Source organism: Monocercomonoides exilis, assembly GCF_001643675.1.
Source record: "Monocercomonoides exilis strain PA203 chromosome Unknown scaffold40-978991, whole genome shotgun sequence".
Classification (NCBI taxonomy): domain Eukaryota; phylum Preaxostyla; order Oxymonadida; family Polymastigidae; genus Monocercomonoides; species Monocercomonoides exilis.
The window spans coordinates 90,001-108,493 of NW_027150585.1; the positions used below are offsets into that span (position 1 = coordinate 90,001).

Below are 18,493 nucleotides of genomic sequence, written 5' to 3' on the forward strand. Positions count from 1 at the left end.
CGCTGCTTCTCTCTTTGTTATTCTTTTGAAGTAAAAGATTGGATATTTTTGGGTCTCTTTATTTTTTTCTGTAAGAATACGGTAAATAGTTGATTTTACAATCGGGCTTCCATGATTCGATAATTCAGAAGCAATTATCCTCACTGTATTCAAAGGATTCTGCTTCAATTTTTCCCGAACAATTGATTGATATTGTTCGTTTTCGACCTTTTTCTTTCTCACTTTTTGATGTAATGGAAGTGTAATGTCTATTCCAGCCTTTAATTTCGATAAGTACCTAGCTGTAGTTATTGTTGTTAATGAGCACTCATTCGCGTACCATGTTTCGCTCTTCTCCTGCCCATGGATTTGAAAAAGATTAGATAATTTCCTTCTTTTCTCATTAGTTGCATTTGTATAAGGATTTTTCATTTTTTGATTCTCATGAATTCCAACATTTCTCAGATCTTCTATTTTCTTTCTTCTTTCTTCTTCAGCTCTCATTGCTGCTCTCATTTTTATAGTTTGATGAATGCGTTCTTCTAAAGGATGAACAGTAGGTAAAGAAACTGCACTAACTCTAAACTCTGAAATGTTTGGAACTGATTCAATTATTTTCTTTTTTTTTTCGAACGTTCTAGCATCCAACAGTTGAATATTTTCCATGTTGTGAAAAAGTTAATTATGACGAAAGGCGAATGTGGGAAATATAATTTTTATTTATTGAGGGATGCTCAACATTAAAAAAGGACAGATCAACATTTTTTTGGGACAGACTGTATATTATTTCTAATTAAATTTTCGGTAAGAATATTTCTCCTTAATTTTAACAAAAGAGCACTTAAAAGAGAAAAGGCTAGAAAAACATTATTATGATTTTTATTTCTGCTTTAACGTTTGTTTTTAAAACAGTTGTTTAAGAATTCACAAATAGAATACAAAATCTCTTCCCAACGACAAATGAAAATGAAAAATTGACCCCCCGAAAAAAGTTATGATTTCATAAATAATCACCCAAATAAATAAACTAATAAATAAAATCATTTAATTCAAAAACCTCCTTTTCTTATGGAAAAAAAAAAATATACGATAAACATAAAGAATACATATCAAATTACAATCTCCAAAAAAGACTTATTTAAATTAACTTCAAATAAAATAGAAAATGCATAATGCAAATGCATAATAAATAAATAAATAAATAATATTGGGTGCAAATTTTATCTTGAACTCAAAAATTTATCTCAACCCTTTTTTTGTAACTTATTTTTGCTTTTTTGATTTGTAAAAAGGCTTAAAACAAAAACAATATAAATAGATTTCTTGATATTTTTGTTTTTCAGAATTCTGTTGAAAAAAATTTTAAAATTTTTATATTCAAAAAATTATTAAAATTTTTTATAATTTTAGGACCCAGATCAAAGACTTGCTGGCCGTGAAGCTTATATTTTGTACCGAACGTTTAAAGCCACAGCATCACAATTCCACATTCCTATATTATTATTTTAACTTATTTTTAACATTTTCAATAAAATTTTTAACCTTTTTTTCTCATTTCACTGTTTTTGCTTAAAACACGTTTTTTTGTATAAACATGTGTTTGTGTCAAATTTTATGTAAATGAAAAAAATATTCAAAATCTTATTTATCGTTTATTTGCATTAAGCATTGAAATGAAAAGGATCTTTTCAAGAATTTTAACAGAAAAGCAAGTATATATGATTTTTTTGTTATTCAAATTACCAAACATATACAAACAAATAATCATTTTAACATACGAGAAACGTTTTATTTTAATAATGTTTATTTATCATTTCAATAAATTTCAAAACAAATTCATGTGTGTCCTCAAAATCGTGTTTTTTGAAAATATGTGTGAAATGAGAAAAAGTATTAAAAAAACAAGTTGAGAAAGTTTTAAACAAGTTCAACTTATAAAAAAATTAACGATGTATTATGATATGATAGCTTAAAACTTCTTATAAAAAATATTCGCTGGAAAAGCAGCAAGTCAATGATCAAAACATAAAATAATTATTATCCTTGATCTTTTTGAAAAGCATGAAATATTGAAAAAAAAAAATAAAGAATAAAGAAATAAAAACATTTCAAACATTTCTGGTTATTTTTTGTTTATCACAGGCTTGTGTAAAGCTAAAAGCATGACAAAAAACAAAAAGGTCAAGATAAAGAAAAAAGGTCAAGATAAAATCATCGCCCTAATTTGTTTACAAGGTGAAATAAATATTTGATTTGAGTTTTATGTGAAGAATGATTCGCTTCGAAGATAATTTTTGTAGTTTTTGCATAAATAATAAAAAGAAAACAACAATATTCTGAAAATTCTGATGAATAAATTTGTTTTATGCGAGTGTTTTATAATACAGAATACATTAACACAATTAGCATAAAATAGTGATGTGAAAGTTGCAGAATCGTAGGTCTATTTCCTTTTCATTTTTCATTTTCCTTATTTCCTCGTTTTTTCACTCAATTTCTCTTTTGTCGAAATCTCATAATTTCAAAATGATCTTTCTCTTTTTCTTAAATTTAGCCTCTCTCTTTCTTATCACTTCACGCATCTTCTTTATTTTCGTTATCATTTATCTCTTCATTTTCATACCACATCCCCACAATCTCTTATACCGACTTCTTTTCAAAGAATAGCGAATCTTCTTTGTACCTTCGCTTCTCTTTTTAGATGTATCTCGCATTCTCTGTAATTTTTCCTCCTTCATTTTCTCGATTTCCGTTTTTCCTTTCGCTCACACAGCAGCTGGAGAAGGTTGTGTCACTCACCGAAAATGTGTTGGCAGATGAAGATGAGGCGAATGAGATGCACCCACCATTGGTGGCAGTCTGTTGGTTTTGTGGAGCTGAGTTGATGTTGGTCATGGTGCAGTTGGTGAGGGAGAGGGAGAGGGCAGGGGAGGTGGCAGAGGAGAGGACACAGCTGGCTGGAGTGGCGGTGGAGGTGATGTGAGTGATGTTGGAGGAGTTGAGGATGAGTGGAGCTGTGAGGGAGGTGAGGTGGAAGATGCTGGGGCTGTTGAGGGTGAGACTGGTGATTGCTGTGTGGTTGAGGGTGAGGGAGCCAGCAGTGATGAAGAAGAGGGGAGTTTTTATTGTAATGGAGGTTGTTCCGGTGATGGTGGTTGTGTTGAGTTTGAGGGACGGGGAGTCATTGGAGAGGTGGAAGAGGATGGGGGTGATTTGGTTTGTGGAGTTGCGGGAGATGGCGAGGGCAGAGACTGTGAGGGAGCCCTGAGTCTGTTGGAAGAGGGCAGACGAGGCAGATGGATCTGGTGAAGAAGATGCAGATGAAAATGATGAATATGATGAATTTGATGATGTTGATTGTGATGACTGCGAATATGAGTTTGATGGTTGGGGAATGCCACTGGATGCGATGGTTGTGGCCTCTGTTCCATTTCCAGTGATTTTTGTATCAACTGCATTGAAAGTGAGCGTTTGAAGAGGAACAAATGTGGAGTTGAGGAGGATAAGTGAAGCATCTTGGAGGATAGAAATGAAGCCATTGAGGGCATACTCGATGGTGGCACATGGGGTTTGTTGGGTACTGCCACAGGTATCGACATCAGTTCCGCTGTTAGAAACGATTTTGTTCTGAGCGATGAGGGGGAGCCAGCCATTGTACACGTCATTATCAGCTGTGTTGCCGTTCCATACTCTTTTTGTTGGGGTTGTTGAGCCACAGTTCTCGAATGGGGATTGGGTGATGGAATTACCATTGAAGAACACATCGTTTCCTCTTCCATTTTTTGCAGTGTTTCCATCGAAGAAACAGAATGCGATGAGTTTGACTTCATTCATCCAATCATATGTTCTGGTGCAACATAACGCAGCACCACCATTGGAAATTGGATTTTCGACTTTGTTGTTGATGAACTGGCACTCTTGGAGCAAGCATTATTTTGGTTTTTGTTGTGGATGCCAATTGAATGAAACTGCTCCAGCTGCATTTCCACCAGTATTTGCAATACAGGTGAAATTTTTGAACAGAATTTAACATCAGATGTCATGTTGTCGATCACGATTACACAATCAGTTCCAATATTGCCTTTTATTGAGCAACTTTCAACTCTGTTTTCTGAGAACGTCCAAACAGAATTTGATTGTGGATGCCATATTGCAGCTGCTCCTCCATGCAATGCAGAACAGCTTGTGAAATTAGATTTTATGAGATCTATTTTCAACAATTCTTGACAAAACAACTCTCCGCCACGGTATGCACCTGTAATTGAACAATTGTTGAATGAACAAGAAGTGATTGCGAGATTTGCATTTTTGCAAACAACACAAAGCGCACCTCCATAATCATTCCTTCCATTTGAATCGTTCCATTCACACCACTCAAAGTGATGGCTGTTCTTATCAAACGAAGTCAATCTTCCAGGTGATTTTCTTTGAGATTCATTTCCGGTGTGTTAAACAGGAGGATTTGGTGTAGAGCTTGTTTAGTGCAGGAAAGAGGAGTCAAAGGCAGAGAAAAAAGTGTCGGAACTGTTGACAGAAGAGATGATAGATCCGTTGATAGAGTTTTGAGTGTGCTGGAAGAGAAAGTCGTTGATGGGGAAGCGAGAGAATAAATAGATGTGATCATAGAAATAAAAAATCTGTTTGCGAGTAATCCTGGGGATGAAGAGAGTTAAAAATATGGAACATTAATAGACAAAAGGTTTATAGAATTTGGAACATGTTAGAAAATCATATACTCGGTTTAATAAGAAGATAAATATCGAAAAAGATTAATTTGTTAAAAATAGATATGTTTAATACTCGACAGGAAATCTTGAAAAATAACCATATACGCCTTCAAACATTCAGTGTTTAATATATTTCTTGTTAATGATTTTTAACATTGTTATACAACAAGGTGAAAAATGAAAAACAATATCATTTGATAATTTCTGTTGTAAAAAACTTAAAAGTCAAAGCCATCCAAAGAAAATTAATAAAGTTGACATTGAAGTCGTTGTTGATGTTACAGTTATTAAGAAACAGTTTGCAATTGCGAAGAAATAAACTTAAAGTTTTCAGAAGCTTTTATGATTTGTATATTGGGAAAAATGAATTTTTAATTGAAACAATCATTCAAACAAGCATTATAAAACTCACGCTTTCAATCACATAAGTTGGAATAGCATTTTAAACGGATTATTGAATTATTCTGTTTATTCGAAGTTGATTATTGAAAGATCTAAGTTTTTACAAAAAGAGAATCAATTCGCAATAAAGCGAATCTATGAACGCAAGGAGCAGGTTTGCTCCTCAATAATGAGTTTGATCTTTAAATTATGGGTGGTTTAAGATCAAACTTCGCGAACGAATTTTCTTCTTGTTTACACCATTATCCGCAGTTAGAATGACGCTAGATCCTGTTAGTATGGCAGACAGCGACAGCGAGGAGAAGACCTTTGATCTTGTTCGAAGGCTCAAGAGAGTTGAAAATTGGATCGATCAGATGTCGAGGAGCAGAGAAGGACGAAGTCACTCGGGAGCAGAAGGGATACTACCAACAAGGAAGACGAAGAGGGAACGACAAAACAGAGGATCTCCGACGAAAGCAAGCGAATCTGAGTCCGAAACTAATAGTTCAGAAATGATCGCAAAGAAGAGACATAGACGGCGTTTGAGTGGCAGTCGTGTATGTAACCAGACAAAGAGATGGGACGAAGATGAAAGCAGCGAGTGCGATTCCGGAAGCTCAGAAAAGCGGGAAGAAGAGCAGGGAAGGTCGGAAGACTTTTTGGGAATTTTCCCAGACGAATGGCTGACACCCAGGAGGCAGGTGGGCGAACTGAAGAGATTTATGGAGTTTTGCAAGGCCGGATCGATTAGAATAAACGATGATATCTTAAACACGTTTATTCCAGAGACGGAGAAGAACTTCTTCACCAGACACACCGATGCGAGTTGGAACGCCTTGGCGGTGACGGGGGTCACTGCCGAAGGAAGAAAGGACTCTCCAGAAGCCGTCAGGGTTATGGAATTGCTCCAACCTGCTCTCGAATCGGGGTTTGAAGCTGCCAAGGCGATTGCAGCCCTTACAACAAGAGAATTGAGGAAGACACATTTAGGGGAAGAAGAGAAAGAGCGATTGAGGGGACTCTTCTGCTCATATGCCCTGATTGCAGACTGTATCAGCCGGATTAATTTACTGAAAGTTATACCCCAGTCAAACTGGGAGAATGTGAAGTGTTTCCTGGAAGGGGGAACGTCCAAGGACGTCCCAGAGAGCCTGAGGAGGCTGGTGGAGAGTACCAGCTTTTTTCGTCCAGAGGGGGATGGTCCAAGGTATGGGGCATCCCCCACTTCTCCCACAGCCTTCGACCTTGTCGCAGCCAGGAGCGGACGCCCAAGGAGGTACAGCACAGGCAGGAACGCTCAGGGCTTCGCTTACAGACAGCTCCAGAAGCGGGGCTTCGAGGGGAGCTTCACGAATTTCAGGGAAAGAAGGAGATCAACACAGGCCCTATCACAGCATGCCCCAGCACCACCTGGGAGAGTGGCCTCGATCACAGTTCCCCTCCCCCCAGCTCCCCCGAGGATACGGAGAGGACCAACTACAGGTGCAGCTTCTGGATCGAGCCAATGGGCCTAGAAGAAGAGAGAGCCGAGCTTTGCCGAGAGAAAGAGATTAACAGAATGCTATCGAATTCCGAGGGAGTAATAATGCCACAGGGAGCCCCATTCAATCGACAGATAGTGACAAGAACGGAACCCGTAGGAGTTTGCAAGAACAACGAGAAGGCAGTGAGGCCATTCGATCGAGAGAAGAGGATAGATCAAGAGATCCCGAGAGACCACGAGATGGAAACATGGAGAGAGAACACAGAAGAAGACTCCGTAGATCCCCGCGGGACAAAACAGAAGAACGAGCAGAAATCCGAGAAGGAGGAGGAGAAGGGAGTCTCGAGAGCTTTTGGGACTGCTATCGAGTCCCCGATTGGGACCGCCAGGGAGGCGGGCTCGAAGACAGCTATATTAGATACTCTCGAAGGAGAAGGGTATACACAAATACAGCCTGGCCACAAGACGCTAGGAGTGAAGAGGAGAACAGCGAGTGGACCACCGAAGGAGTCACTCCCTGGGAGGTTAGTGAACAGACTGAGCGAGTGGAAGAAGATTGGGGGAGACAAATTAGTGAGCCGTGGTATAAAAGCTCGATGGAAAAGTCCCCAATCCCCAACCTCACTCGAGGAGAGAAAACACAGGCAAGAATTCCGGGGAACAACGGAGATGACGAACAATTATTTATCCCTCTTGGAGGAGGAGTTGAAGGATGGAGTGGTGAAACCCATACAGGAGTCGGAGGTGAAGTGGTTCAACCCGACATTCATGGTGATAAAGAAGAACGGAAAGTGGAGAAAGATACTAGATTGCAGGACGCTAAACGAAGAAGTACAGGGGAAGCATTTCAAGATGGATTCCCAGGAGACAGTCGTGGAACTCTTGGAGGAGAACGATTGGATGACAACACTGGACATATCGAGTGCATACCAGCATGTAAAGGTGGACGAGCAATTCAGTCCCTATCTGTGTTTCAGCTTTCAAAGTCAATGTTACGCTCACGTAGGGATGCCATTTGGGGCAAAGGATGCGCCCAGAGTTTTCACGAAGATAATGAGACGGGCGGCGTCATATATCAGAGAAAAGTGGAAAGTGAAGCTGGTAATTTATCTGGACGACATTCTCCTCATGCATCCAGACAGGGATGCATTGAGATTGATCTCACAGGAGATTGCCCAGTTCCTGAGAAATCTGGGCTGGATACTGTCGGAAGAGAAATTGAGGTTGGAACCCACAAGGAACGTGGAGTTTCTGGGATGGCTTTGGTATTCAGAGAAGATGGAAGTAACGCTCCAAGAGAGGAAGAGAGTGCTCTTGCTGAAGGATGTGCGAACCTGGATAGCACTGGCAAAGAAAAGGAGGAGACAGAAGACGAGAAATTTGGCATCACTCCTCGGAAGGTTGAATTTCGTGAGACTACAGCACCCACCAGCGAGTTTGTGGATGGTGCGAATGCAATATGTGCTGAGGCAGGCGATAGCCCGCGGGGGCTGGAAGGGAACAGTGATAGTCATCCCAATGATTCTGGTAGAATTAACACATTGGAGGAAAACCCTTCAAGAGAACAGATCGAGGTGTCTGAAGAGAAGGAACAGACCAGCAGTACTTACAACGGATGCGTCAGAGCTGGGATGGGGTGCAGTGTTAACAATACCGAGGGAGAACAAAGAGGAGAAGATATATGTCCACGGGAGTTGGACCCTCCAGGAGAGTGCGTTAGCGATAAACGAAAAGGAGTCCAGAGCAGTGTTGAGGACTTTAGAAAGGAAAGGAACATGGCTGCCATAACAGAAGATAGACCATATTCGTCTGAGGACAGACAATATGTCCACGGGGTGGACAATACAGAAGAAAAGGGGAGCGCCATCGCTCATTCCAACACTGAGAGCAATAGAGAGGAAACTGAACAGCCTGGACATTACGATACAAACGGAACATCTCCCAGGAGAGCAGAACATGGAAGCAGATGCACTCAGTCGGATGGCGAAAAAGCCGGATTATGCACTGAAGGTGGAGAAAGTCGCAGAGATATTACAAACAATCGCACCGAGAGCACTAGATACAATCTTAGAACCGATTGCGCCGGTGCCCTGCGGAAGTACTTGGAGACTATCCTCTCTGAGAAGGAAGATAGAGAGAGGAATGCAAGGAAACGAGATAGTACTAGTCCATCCGTTCCTGAGAAACATTGGACAGGTGCTGAGGGAGAAGATTAACTCAACTCAGAGGGAACTAACGATTCTGATTCTGCCAGCCTGGCAGGTGTAGACCTGAACCCTGCTTCTGCAGCCTGTGCATTTGACAAAGACCCTGGATACCTTTCAGGAGTGTGTGATTCCAGGAGCAAGTGTGATAAAAGAAGGCTGGAAATTTCATCCAGGAGAGGTGACAATCGTCACTCTGGAGAGGAAAATATACAGGGAAGGGACCTCTTTCTAGCGTGTGGAGAATACGTTGGAGCAAAGAACATAGCAGCAGCAATATTGAGAAATCAGAAGAGTGAAAGAGATACGTGGAGAGCGCCACGAAGATTTATACAAATCCTAGATAGAGAGAGAGCATGGATGACACTGACCCCCTCAGAACCAAAGATGCCAAATGGATCATGGTGGAGATCACTGAAAAGCTTTCAAGCACTAACCTCTCAAGTGGAGTGATTCATCAGACAGTTCGGAAAGTACTGGATTCTATTAACCTATTCAGAGAGATTAAGATTGATGTGAAAGACATAGAAATATTTTTTAAGACTTATGTGGGAGAAAAGCCGAGAAAGGGCAAACGGTACAAGACGATGTGGGACTCAACAATCATCACGAAGTGTGCCGAAACAACCTACGACTCAAAAGATATACGAACTCTTCAGAAGAGAGCCCTCATCCTGACCATGATTTTCGGTGCTTTTAGGCCAGCTGAGCTGGAGAGAATGAGAAGTGATACAATAATATTTATAGACAAGTTAGTCCAGACACAAGAACAAACAAAAACATCAGCGGGAGAGACGGTTAAGGTTATCATAAATAAACATCCAAACCCACATATAGATGCTGTTGCAGCGCTCCAACGTTGGATGGACTATACTTAGACGACGTTTAAAGACGAACATGTGTGGTTCAATATCAGTGAGAGACAACCTGCAAACTTGCAGAGAATCAAAGAAGAATTAGTGGCGGTCCTGAGAGAAAACGGAATACCCGACACATTTACTGCGTACTCGATAAGACACGCGGTGATAACACATTTAGCAAAACAACAGGATGCAGATTGGAAAGCAATTAATGCGTACGCGAGATGGGCGCCAGGTTCGAGAGTAGCCCAGGAGTATTACACCGTGCTACCAGTCCAAGATACGAGATGGATCCTGGAGACAATCGGCGGCCCAGTACCCCTTGCTGAAAAGGGAGACAAGTCGGAGAAGGACAGTGATAGAAAGGATTCGAGAAATGAGAAAACAATACCGGGAATAAAGGAATATACAGGAGAAAGTTTACAAGATGGAGGAGAGGTGGAAGTGAGCAAGAGGAAGAGATCGAAGAGACGAGGGCCAATACGAGAAAGGAGGTCGCAGCGGGAGAACGATATAACACAACCCCCCAAAGGTGAAGAGACACCCCCCATAATTCCCCGCTGCATTATGGAGCTGACGAAGGGCAGACAGACGGCCTCACGGAAAAAGCTTGAAGCTAATCGGAGGAAACGCGGAGAGAGAAGCATAGGACAAATAGTCTGTACCTCTCGAGTGTCGAAAACCCGATCAAGAACACCCCGAGAACATTCTAAGAGAGGGAGGGAGTAGAGACAGCGGCCGCACCTTCATCCGCAGTCCCTCTATTCATCCGCCGCACGATATTGTGCTAGGAAGGAGGGTTTAAGATCAGGTGAGAAAAGAGAACGAGGGGTTTCAGGACTCATTATTGAGGAGCAAACCTGCTCCTTGCGTTCATAGATTCGCTTTATTGCGAATTGATAGAACGCAGTGAGACAGGATTTGCTCCGAAATAATACAAACGCGGATGGAGAGATTCAGAGCGGCTGGGTGCGTAAGAGAGAGAAACATATTAGGAGGATGACGAGGAAAAGGGCGAGAAAGCAGAAGAGAGAAGAAAGGAGTGACCGCCCAGAGAGATCTAATGCACCTAAATCTGTATTGAGAAACAGTGAAGGAATAAAAAGTGGGTAGTAGGATACTACTCCTTTTATTAGTATCGAACTAATGCATAGAGAAGAGTCAGACGGACCCACACAGCACGCGGTGGGTGGATTAACTCTGCTGGATCAGCAGAAGAGCGGGAGGCAGAGCGCTGCACAAGCAGTTTTCTTTTCCACGCCTCGCGGAAGCGAGAGTGGTTTTTCTTTCTGCTCCGTTTTTAACTTTCGCCTCACCGGATCCCTGCACGGCCTGCAGGAGACAGCTCCGAGGGGCAACGTCCCCTGCCCTCTGGTACTCGATACCATGGCAAAAGGCGAAGTCGGTGGTGAAGTGAAGCGGACAATGCATTATTTTATTGTTACTAAATTATTTTTTTAATGTTATTGTTTTATACTTTTGTCTCGCTCCTTTTCCACGTCATTTGGGGAGGGCGAAGTTTTTCACTCAAACCACCCATAATTTAAAGATCAAACTCATTATTTCGGAGCAAATCCTGTCTCACTGCGTTCTATCAAAAAAGACTTCAGTATTTCATATTAATCTTTAATGCAAATTATTTATTGTAATCTATTTTCATGTTTTGAACATTCAATTCAAAATCGCATGTGTGTAATAAAAATAAGCCAGTCAATTCAAATTAACAAGGGTTATTTTAAATAACCCCTACAATTTCAAATAATTTTTTCAATTTGAATAATGTGATTCAATCTGCATTGTATCTAATAAAAAGAATTGTTTTTAATAATTCTTGAAAACAATTCAGAAATAAAGAAAACCCTTAGAAAGACAAATCACATGAATAAACATATTTCTAAGAGGTTATTCTATCGGTTGAAATATCGAAATTTATTTAATTTGAATAAATTTTAATCATATAATTAAGGATATGATCATAATCACCATAACAACAAGCAATAAAGGATAAAGTGTATTTTTTTCAACAATTCCTTGTCTAACAAAATCGTTCAAAAAGGGATGGTATGGATGTGTATTTCATTTTTATTATTTAAATTATAATTATTGTAATTCTTTCGCTATACTGTGTGTTTTTTTTTAATTGGATTGACGAAAATAAATTGTCTTTTGAATGTTATGCTTCTCAAAAAAACGCAGGAGATGAGCGTCACTGAAAAATTCAAAGGTTGTCAATCATTGTTGTATTTTAATTCTTGAATATTGCATGCATTTCTTTCTTTCTTTCTTTCTTTTTTCGAAGAATTGTTCAACGAACTGGAAGGTTGTGACGAGGTAGATCAAAAACAGAAAATCGAGGAAATGAAAAGAATGATAGATGAAATGAATGAAAAAGAATTCGAATCAGTTTTCACAACAGAACTGTTTGAAAATATACACAAAATGATAATTCTGAAGAAATTTTCATTGAAAGATGCCATTTCATTATTGATGTGCATCGGAAGCTTCAACGCATCGTTTATTATTTTGAAATCTTCTTTTGAAAGTTCTTCATTGAGACATATATTTGAAATTATTATCATTGATGAAGAAAAGAAAAAAGAAAGAAAGAATGAAAGGCTTTTAATTGATCTTTGCGAATGTTGCCTTCTTCTGAACAATTACAACGTCGATTTATCAAAAGATCTCCTTGGTATATGCATTCGCTATCTTCTGAAAGTTGCCTTGAAGAAAGAGGAAGATAAGGAAACGCAAAAAGAAGTGGAAACTGCAATATTGGCCTTGAGTTGCATCAGAAAGCTTCAAGTTTTGGGTTTTTTTTCATCATTCTATATATTAATTGATTCCCCCCCCCCCCCCCCCCTGATTTTTATTAGAAAGTGCCAAAAGAACTTTTTCTGAACGAAATCAAAGAGATTGTCTTTTATCAACAGGAGCATCACAATTTAACTCCACTTGCTTCTCGATTTCTATGGCTGTTTTTAATGGATAGATTGGACAACGACGAAAGCTTGGAAGATGTATTTGTGAATGAACTGCATTTGGCAAGAGAGGTAGCAAGAGAACTTGAAGAATTATCAAAATGTGTCGATTGGACGAGAAAAGAGAAAGAAAAAGAAAATAGAGGAAAAGAAGTGAAAAAAAAGTTTATTATAAGGAGATTTCTTTATGCATTCTTCTTCTTCTTCTTCTCCTCTTCCAAATTGTGGAACGAAGAATTTATAGAGCTCATTATGAGCATTGTTCAAGTGTTACGTGCATCAAGGGATAATCATAAGGAAACGTTCGAATCATGCATTAATGTGATAGAAACAGCAGCGGGAAAAAAAGTTGTGAAAATTGAAGCTTTTTTGAAAGGCGGAGCTGTTGATGCTGTTTTGGAGGAGATTCAGCGACCAACGTTGGATGACAAAATTGCGTATAATGGCTTGATTTTTTTTATGAACGTTTTATATCGATTGAAAGATGAAGAGAAAGATGAAATGGAAGAAGCGAAAAGAAAGGCAACGAAAATGGAGTTATTTGAAAAGATGGAGGAAGAAGGATACGAAGATTGCATTTTTGGATTCTGCAATTGCAAAGTTGAATCATTATTTGATGAATATATTTTTGTACCAAATGTTGAACGTTTATTTGTCCATTATTAAATAACAAACTTTTATTTTTTTTATTCACTTTATTTTTTTTTCTTTTCACTTCATTCATCTTTGAGTATTGCATTTGTTCTCATCTATTTGTGTGTTCAAGAAATATAAATATGCTCTTTCATTCCAGTTATTTGTTCTGAAGCATCAATAAAAAGAAAACTCGCTTGAAAAAGTTGAAAAAAAATTGAGCACAATTCTGATTTACGCTTACGAGAATGAAATACACAACAAAACAAAGAAAGAAAGAAAAAAAAAAGAATACAAAAATGTCAAAAAGAAATACACATGCATTTAGGAAAAATATGAACTCATGAATGAATAAAGTTCAGATCTGAATGAATAAATGCAAATTGAAATATCAAAAAAAAAAAAAAAAAAGGAAAATAAAGTGAAACAGTTTGTTCATTTTGTGAAATTTGTTCCTGTTCTTCTGGACCCTCAAAAAAATAATCTGATGCACATATAGCAAATTGAAGAATGAAGCTTGAAAAATCGTCAGATGAGAACAGAAAAAAAGAACTTTGGATGAATACAGCAGAATCTGGACAGATGAAAGAGGATCTGCTGCACTTGACTGAAGAAGAAGAAAAATAAAAATTTAACAAGAAAAATGAAGTGAAAGAAGATAAAGAAAAAGAGGAGGAGGAGGAGGAGGAAGGGGAAGAAGAAGAAGAAGAAGAAGAAGAAGTTGAAGGAGAAGAAGAAGAAGAAGAAGTTGAAGGAGAAGAAGAAGAAGAAGAAGAAGAAGAAGAAGAAGAAGAAGGAGGAGGAGGAGGAGGAGAAGAAGAAGAAGAAGAAGGAGAAGGAGAAGAAGAAGAAGGAGAAAAGGAGTTTGAAGAGAACAAAGAATAAGAAGAAAGATGAGCAGAATGAAGACTTCTTGCTGAGTTGCGTGCTTCTTCGTTGTCTGGAACAAATGGATGAGACAAGAAAATGGCGTCTTCTTCTTCTTCTTCTTCTCTTTCTTCTTCTTCTTTTTCCTCTTCCTCTTCCTCTTCCTCTTCCTCTTCCTCCTTCTTCTCTTCCTTCTTCTTTAATTTCTGTTTTTTCTATTTCTTCTTTTTCTTCTTCTTCCTCTTCCTCTTCTCCCATGTATTTGTTATTCATTCCAGGCAATTCAAGAGATGATAACATATCCAACATGTGCAACGAAAGAGGTCTGTTGAAATGTTGTTGGAGAGAAACAAGTCGATTGAAAGGAGAAAGAAGAGAAAGAAAGGCAAAACGATCAACAGAAGAAGAAGAGGAGGAGGAGGAAGGGGAAGAAGAAGAAGAAGAAGAAATTGAAGATGATGATGGTTGAAATGATGATGGAGATGAATTAGATTGAGAAGAAGAAGAAAAAGAAGAAGAAATTGAAGGAGGAGGAGGAGGAGGAGGAGGAGGAGGAGGAGGAGAAGAAGAAGAAGAAGAAGAAGAAGAAGAAGAAGAAGATGATGATGATGATGATGATGATGATGATGATGAAGAAGAAGAAGAAGAAGAAGCTAAAAATGAAGGAAAAGGAAAAGGAAAAGGAAAAAGAGAAAGAGGAAGAAGAGGAAAAGGAATTGAAAGAAAAAGAAAAAGAAAAAAAAAAGAAGAAGAAGAAAAAGAAGAAGAAGAGGAGGAGAAAGTTGATTTTGAAGCAGCAGCAGAAGAAGAGGAAGATAATGATGACGCTGCACATGATGTCTGACATGGCCACTTGCATTTTCGATGTAAACTGCTCTTCATGGAAAATGGAGCATTTGATTCTTTATTATTCGTGAAGCTGAGCTGAAAGTGTCTCATTTCCTATCATATGATGAGCAAATGGACAGTTTCAACGCTCACTTGAGTTAAACATTTCATCAAGATGGAGCGAAGAAATCAAATGCAAATATGAATTCCAAATTGAGTCGGAATTGATTGCTGAAAGATGACAGATTGACATTATGTTTGAGAAGTTGAATTTATTTTCTGATGCCTCTATGTTTGATAGACGTCGTTGAAGATGAACGGAAAGCATCTAAACTCACCAACGGTTGATTGCAGTATACGAAATAATTTACTGAGTATTGTTCAAAAAAGAAGCTGTTCTCTTCATTCCAAAGAAACAGAAATTTGATTGGGTTCCTTTCTTTCCTCCAAAACCCCATTCTCCCATTCATTTGCAGAGAAATAACCTTGCTGGAGTGTATCTCATGGAAAAGTCGTCTTCCTCCTTCTTCTCCAAATCTCATTTCAACTGAAATGAAAATGTCCCTGAATGAACAAATCTGTTTTTAACATCCAATCAAATGAATAAATTTCCTTTTGATGTTTCACTCTCAATGAACTGAAGAATCTCCATCATTTCTGTTGGAGCTGAAATTCATTCCTTTTCTTCATGGCACAAGATTATTTGGCAATTGAAGCATTGGGAACTTGATCTTCTTCCTCTCAACAAACATGTTCCCCATGTTCATGTTCATGTTCTTTTCTTTTCTTTTGTTCAGACAATTTGCGATGATTTTCGGAATTTCATTTCTTTTCATCTTTCGCAACCCAATGTTCCATTGACAAATGAGCTCAAAATGACACAATCCACAAAATATGTCAAATCTTCAACAACCATCTGTTTTTGGTTTTCAGACTCATTCTTCTCCACAAAAAACAACTAAAAACATCTTCCGTTCGCTCATTCAATCTGCCAGATTTCTTTTCCTCTTTGCTAAAGTATTTGCTATTAATTCCATTGGACAAAAATATGTGATTCAAAGAGTTAATGATTCTTTTCCATAAATATCATTATCAAATAATCTGTTGGTTTGATCAAAAAGAAACAAAAGATTTCCATTTTCTGCCATCATTCAACCAATCCTTGTGGCTTCTCCGCAACATCTTTTGCAATTCATTTTTGTATAACAAAAACAGTACAGTTTGTGTTGCGATCATTTTAGGACTGCAAGATAATCAACGATGTTTGTATTTATCTTTTATTTTGTTATTTGCCAAGCTTTGCTCCTCTTGTTGAATATTTTTTATAACAAACTGAATGAGTTTGTCAAATGCTGATAAATGTGAAAAAGGAGTTCGGGCTATGACCAGAACCAAGAAGTTTTCAAGTTTGCCATTTTATTTGGTTTGAACCATTCTGAACAAAATTTTTGTTTTTATTGAATACCCCTTGCAGAATTGTTCCATGAGCTTAAGCGTTGCAGAGAAGATGAACAAATGCAGAAAATTGAAGAGATGAATGGATTAATTGATGAAATGAATGGCAAAGAATTTGAATCAATTTTCACAATAGATCTATTCAATAAAATTCACCAAATGATTGAGAAAAAGACATTACCATTGGAAAATGCACTTATGTTATTGAAGCATATTGGATATTGCAAAGAGCTGAAAATAATTTGCTTAGAATCTTTTGATGATTCATTATTGAGCGAAAGTATGAACAAGATGATAATTGATGAAAATGAGAAGAAGAAAGAAGAAATGAACGAAAAGCGTCTGATTGACCTCTGTGAATGCTATTTGTTGTTGAGCAGATGGCCTTCATCTAAAATGGATTCAATCTATGTGCCTTGCCTTCTGAAAGTTGCATTGAAGAAAGACGAGACCGAAGAAGCTCAGAAGGAAGTGGAAATGGCGTTGCTGGCTTTGGGCAATATTGGACTTTGGGTTTGAGAACATTTTTCCCATTTTGATATTGTTGAATTGTTTTTTCTTCCTTTTTTGCACAGGAAATGAAAAGAGAACTGTATTTGAAAGAGACATCAGAAATCATCGAATATCATCGAGAACTTCACAATCTGACACAGCTTGCCTATCAATCTGCTTGGAATTTTTTGATTTACAGATTATTCACAGACAAAAGCTTGGAAGAAGTGATTACAAATGAGCTGCATTTTGTGGGGGAAGCAAGAAGAGAATTTGAAGAGCTTTCAAAATGCGTCGACTGGAAGAGAAAAGAAGAAAGAAGAAAAGAAGTGAAAGAAGTGAAAATAATTTGGAGATGGCTAAATGTTATTGATTATTACTTTTTCTCATGCACGCTGTGGAACGAAGAACTTGTTGGACTTGTCAATTGCATTGTTCAAGTGCTTCTAGCATCAAGGGACAATCACAAAGATATTTGCAATGGATGTCTCGATATACTAAGAAATACAGCAATAAATAGAAATGTGAAAATTGATGATTTGTTGAAAAGTGGAGCTATTGATGCTGTTATGGAGAAAATGAATCAATCAACTTTGGATGATGAAATTATGTGGAATGGCTTGCTTTTCTTTTTGAATATTTCAGAAAGATTGAATGAAAAGGAGGATGATGAAAAGGAAGAAGCGGAAAAAAAGACAACGAAAAGAAAGACGTTTGAAAAGATGGAAGAAGAAGGACTTGAAGATATCATGACGAGCCTTTATGGAGTGATTTCTTTTCTGAACAAAAATGCTTATCGTAAATTGTCAAAAAATGCTTGTGAATATTTAGTGTGTCTGTAAATGAAATATTCTGCACATTTCCATTCATTTCATTTCATTTTATCTCATCTCATCTCAGAAAAGAAGAAAATTTGAAGAAGAAAGACGAAAGAAAACGAGCATGAGAAAAAACAAATAAGAAAAGATAAGAAGAGAAGAGAGAAGAGAAAAGATTTCGTTCTGAAGCAACATTTTCAGTTGAACACGAAGAATATTCAACAAAAATTGTGTGTTCTTCATTCATTTCATTCAATCTTCTCATTCTCATCTTCCACTTCGACATCGCTCACACACTCTCCCTCTCTCATTCAAACATTCACACAGCATCCGTCTTCATTTCAACAAATGTGATCTTCCTTTTCTTCTTCTTCTTCTTCTTCAACTTTCTGTTTCGACAAAGAAGACAACGCACGACTCAGATGAATTGGGATTGAGTCACTTTCAGATGATGGATGGAATGGAAGCGAAGGGCAATGAAACAAAAATTGGATGAATTTCAAATGAAGATTTCTGAGCAAAAGAGAAAGAAAAACAGAGATTGAATTCAATTGAGATTGACTTGTTCAGCCAAGCAGTTTTTGAATAAGATTTTCATTCTTTTTCTTCTTCTTCTTTGTCATCAGATTTATTTCTGTTTTATTTTGAACAAAAGAAGTTGATAACAGGTTTCTTCAACAAACATTTCCTTCTTTTTTGTTTCTTTTTTTTTCACCTTTTCTTTTCTTTTTTCATTGATTTATGATCTGACAAAACTTTAAGCGTTTTTTGCTAAAAAACAAAAA

At 37.9% G+C, this 18,493-nt stretch overlaps 7 protein-coding genes across 7 annotated transcripts; 6 read left to right on the plus strand and 1 right to left on the minus strand.

The window, feature by feature from the left end:
* Window positions 1-2,676: 2,676 nt before the first annotated feature.
* On the minus strand, window positions 2,677-3,813 carry MONOS_15282 (uncharacterized protein; the record flags this gene model as incomplete). Its single annotated transcript, XM_067868147.1, has 1 exon — window positions 2,677-3,813. The coding sequence occupies one exon, from the start codon at window positions 3,811-3,813 to the stop codon at window positions 2,677-2,679; it is 1,137 nt and encodes a 378-aa protein (XP_067722660.1).
* A 1,573-nt stretch (window positions 3,814-5,386) lies between these two features.
* On the plus strand, window positions 5,387-6,604 carry MONOS_15281 (uncharacterized protein; the record flags this gene model as incomplete). The annotated part of the gene is made up of 1 exon (XM_067868146.1): window positions 5,387-6,604. The coding sequence occupies one exon, from the start codon at window positions 5,387-5,389 to the stop codon at window positions 6,602-6,604; it is 1,218 nt and encodes a 405-aa protein (XP_067722661.1).
* A 1,744-nt stretch (window positions 6,605-8,348) lies between these two features.
* Window positions 8,349-8,789, plus strand: MONOS_15279 (uncharacterized protein; the record flags this gene model as incomplete). Its single annotated transcript, XM_067868144.1, has 1 exon — window positions 8,349-8,789. One exon carries the CDS (start codon window positions 8,349-8,351, stop codon window positions 8,787-8,789), a length of 441 nt encoding a protein of 146 aa, XP_067722662.1.
* A 344-nt stretch (window positions 8,790-9,133) lies between these two features.
* On the plus strand, window positions 9,134-10,366 carry MONOS_15278 (uncharacterized protein; the record flags this gene model as incomplete). The annotated part of the gene is made up of 2 exons (XM_067868143.1): window positions 9,134-9,580; window positions 9,656-10,366. The coding sequence occupies 2 exons, from the start codon at window positions 9,134-9,136 to the stop codon at window positions 10,364-10,366; spliced, it is 1,158 nt and encodes a 385-aa protein (XP_067722663.1).
* A 417-nt stretch (window positions 10,367-10,783) lies between these two features.
* MONOS_15277 (uncharacterized protein) lies at window positions 10,784-11,098 on the plus strand (the record flags this gene model as incomplete). The annotated part of the gene is made up of 1 exon (XM_067868142.1): window positions 10,784-11,098. One exon carries the CDS (start codon window positions 10,784-10,786, stop codon window positions 11,096-11,098), a length of 315 nt encoding a protein of 104 aa, XP_067722664.1.
* Window positions 11,099-11,621: 523 nt separating this feature from the next.
* On the plus strand, window positions 11,622-13,659 carry MONOS_15276 (uncharacterized protein). The gene is made up of 4 exons (XM_067868141.1): window positions 11,622-11,698; window positions 11,834-11,861; window positions 11,937-12,439; window positions 12,511-13,659. Exons 1-4 carry the CDS (start codon window positions 11,696-11,698, stop codon window positions 13,279-13,281), a joined length of 1,305 nt encoding a protein of 434 aa, XP_067722665.1. The 5' UTR covers window positions 11,622-11,695; the 3' UTR covers window positions 13,282-13,659.
* Window positions 13,660-16,464: 2,805 nt separating this feature from the next.
* Window positions 16,465-18,477, plus strand: MONOS_17981 (uncharacterized protein). Its single transcript, XM_067870956.1, has 3 exons — window positions 16,465-16,911; window positions 16,974-17,720; window positions 17,791-18,477. Exons 1-3 carry the CDS (start codon window positions 16,477-16,479, stop codon window positions 17,848-17,850), a joined length of 1,242 nt encoding a protein of 413 aa, XP_067722666.1. The 5' UTR covers window positions 16,465-16,476; the 3' UTR covers window positions 17,851-18,477.
* Window positions 18,478-18,493: the final 16 nt, after the last annotated feature.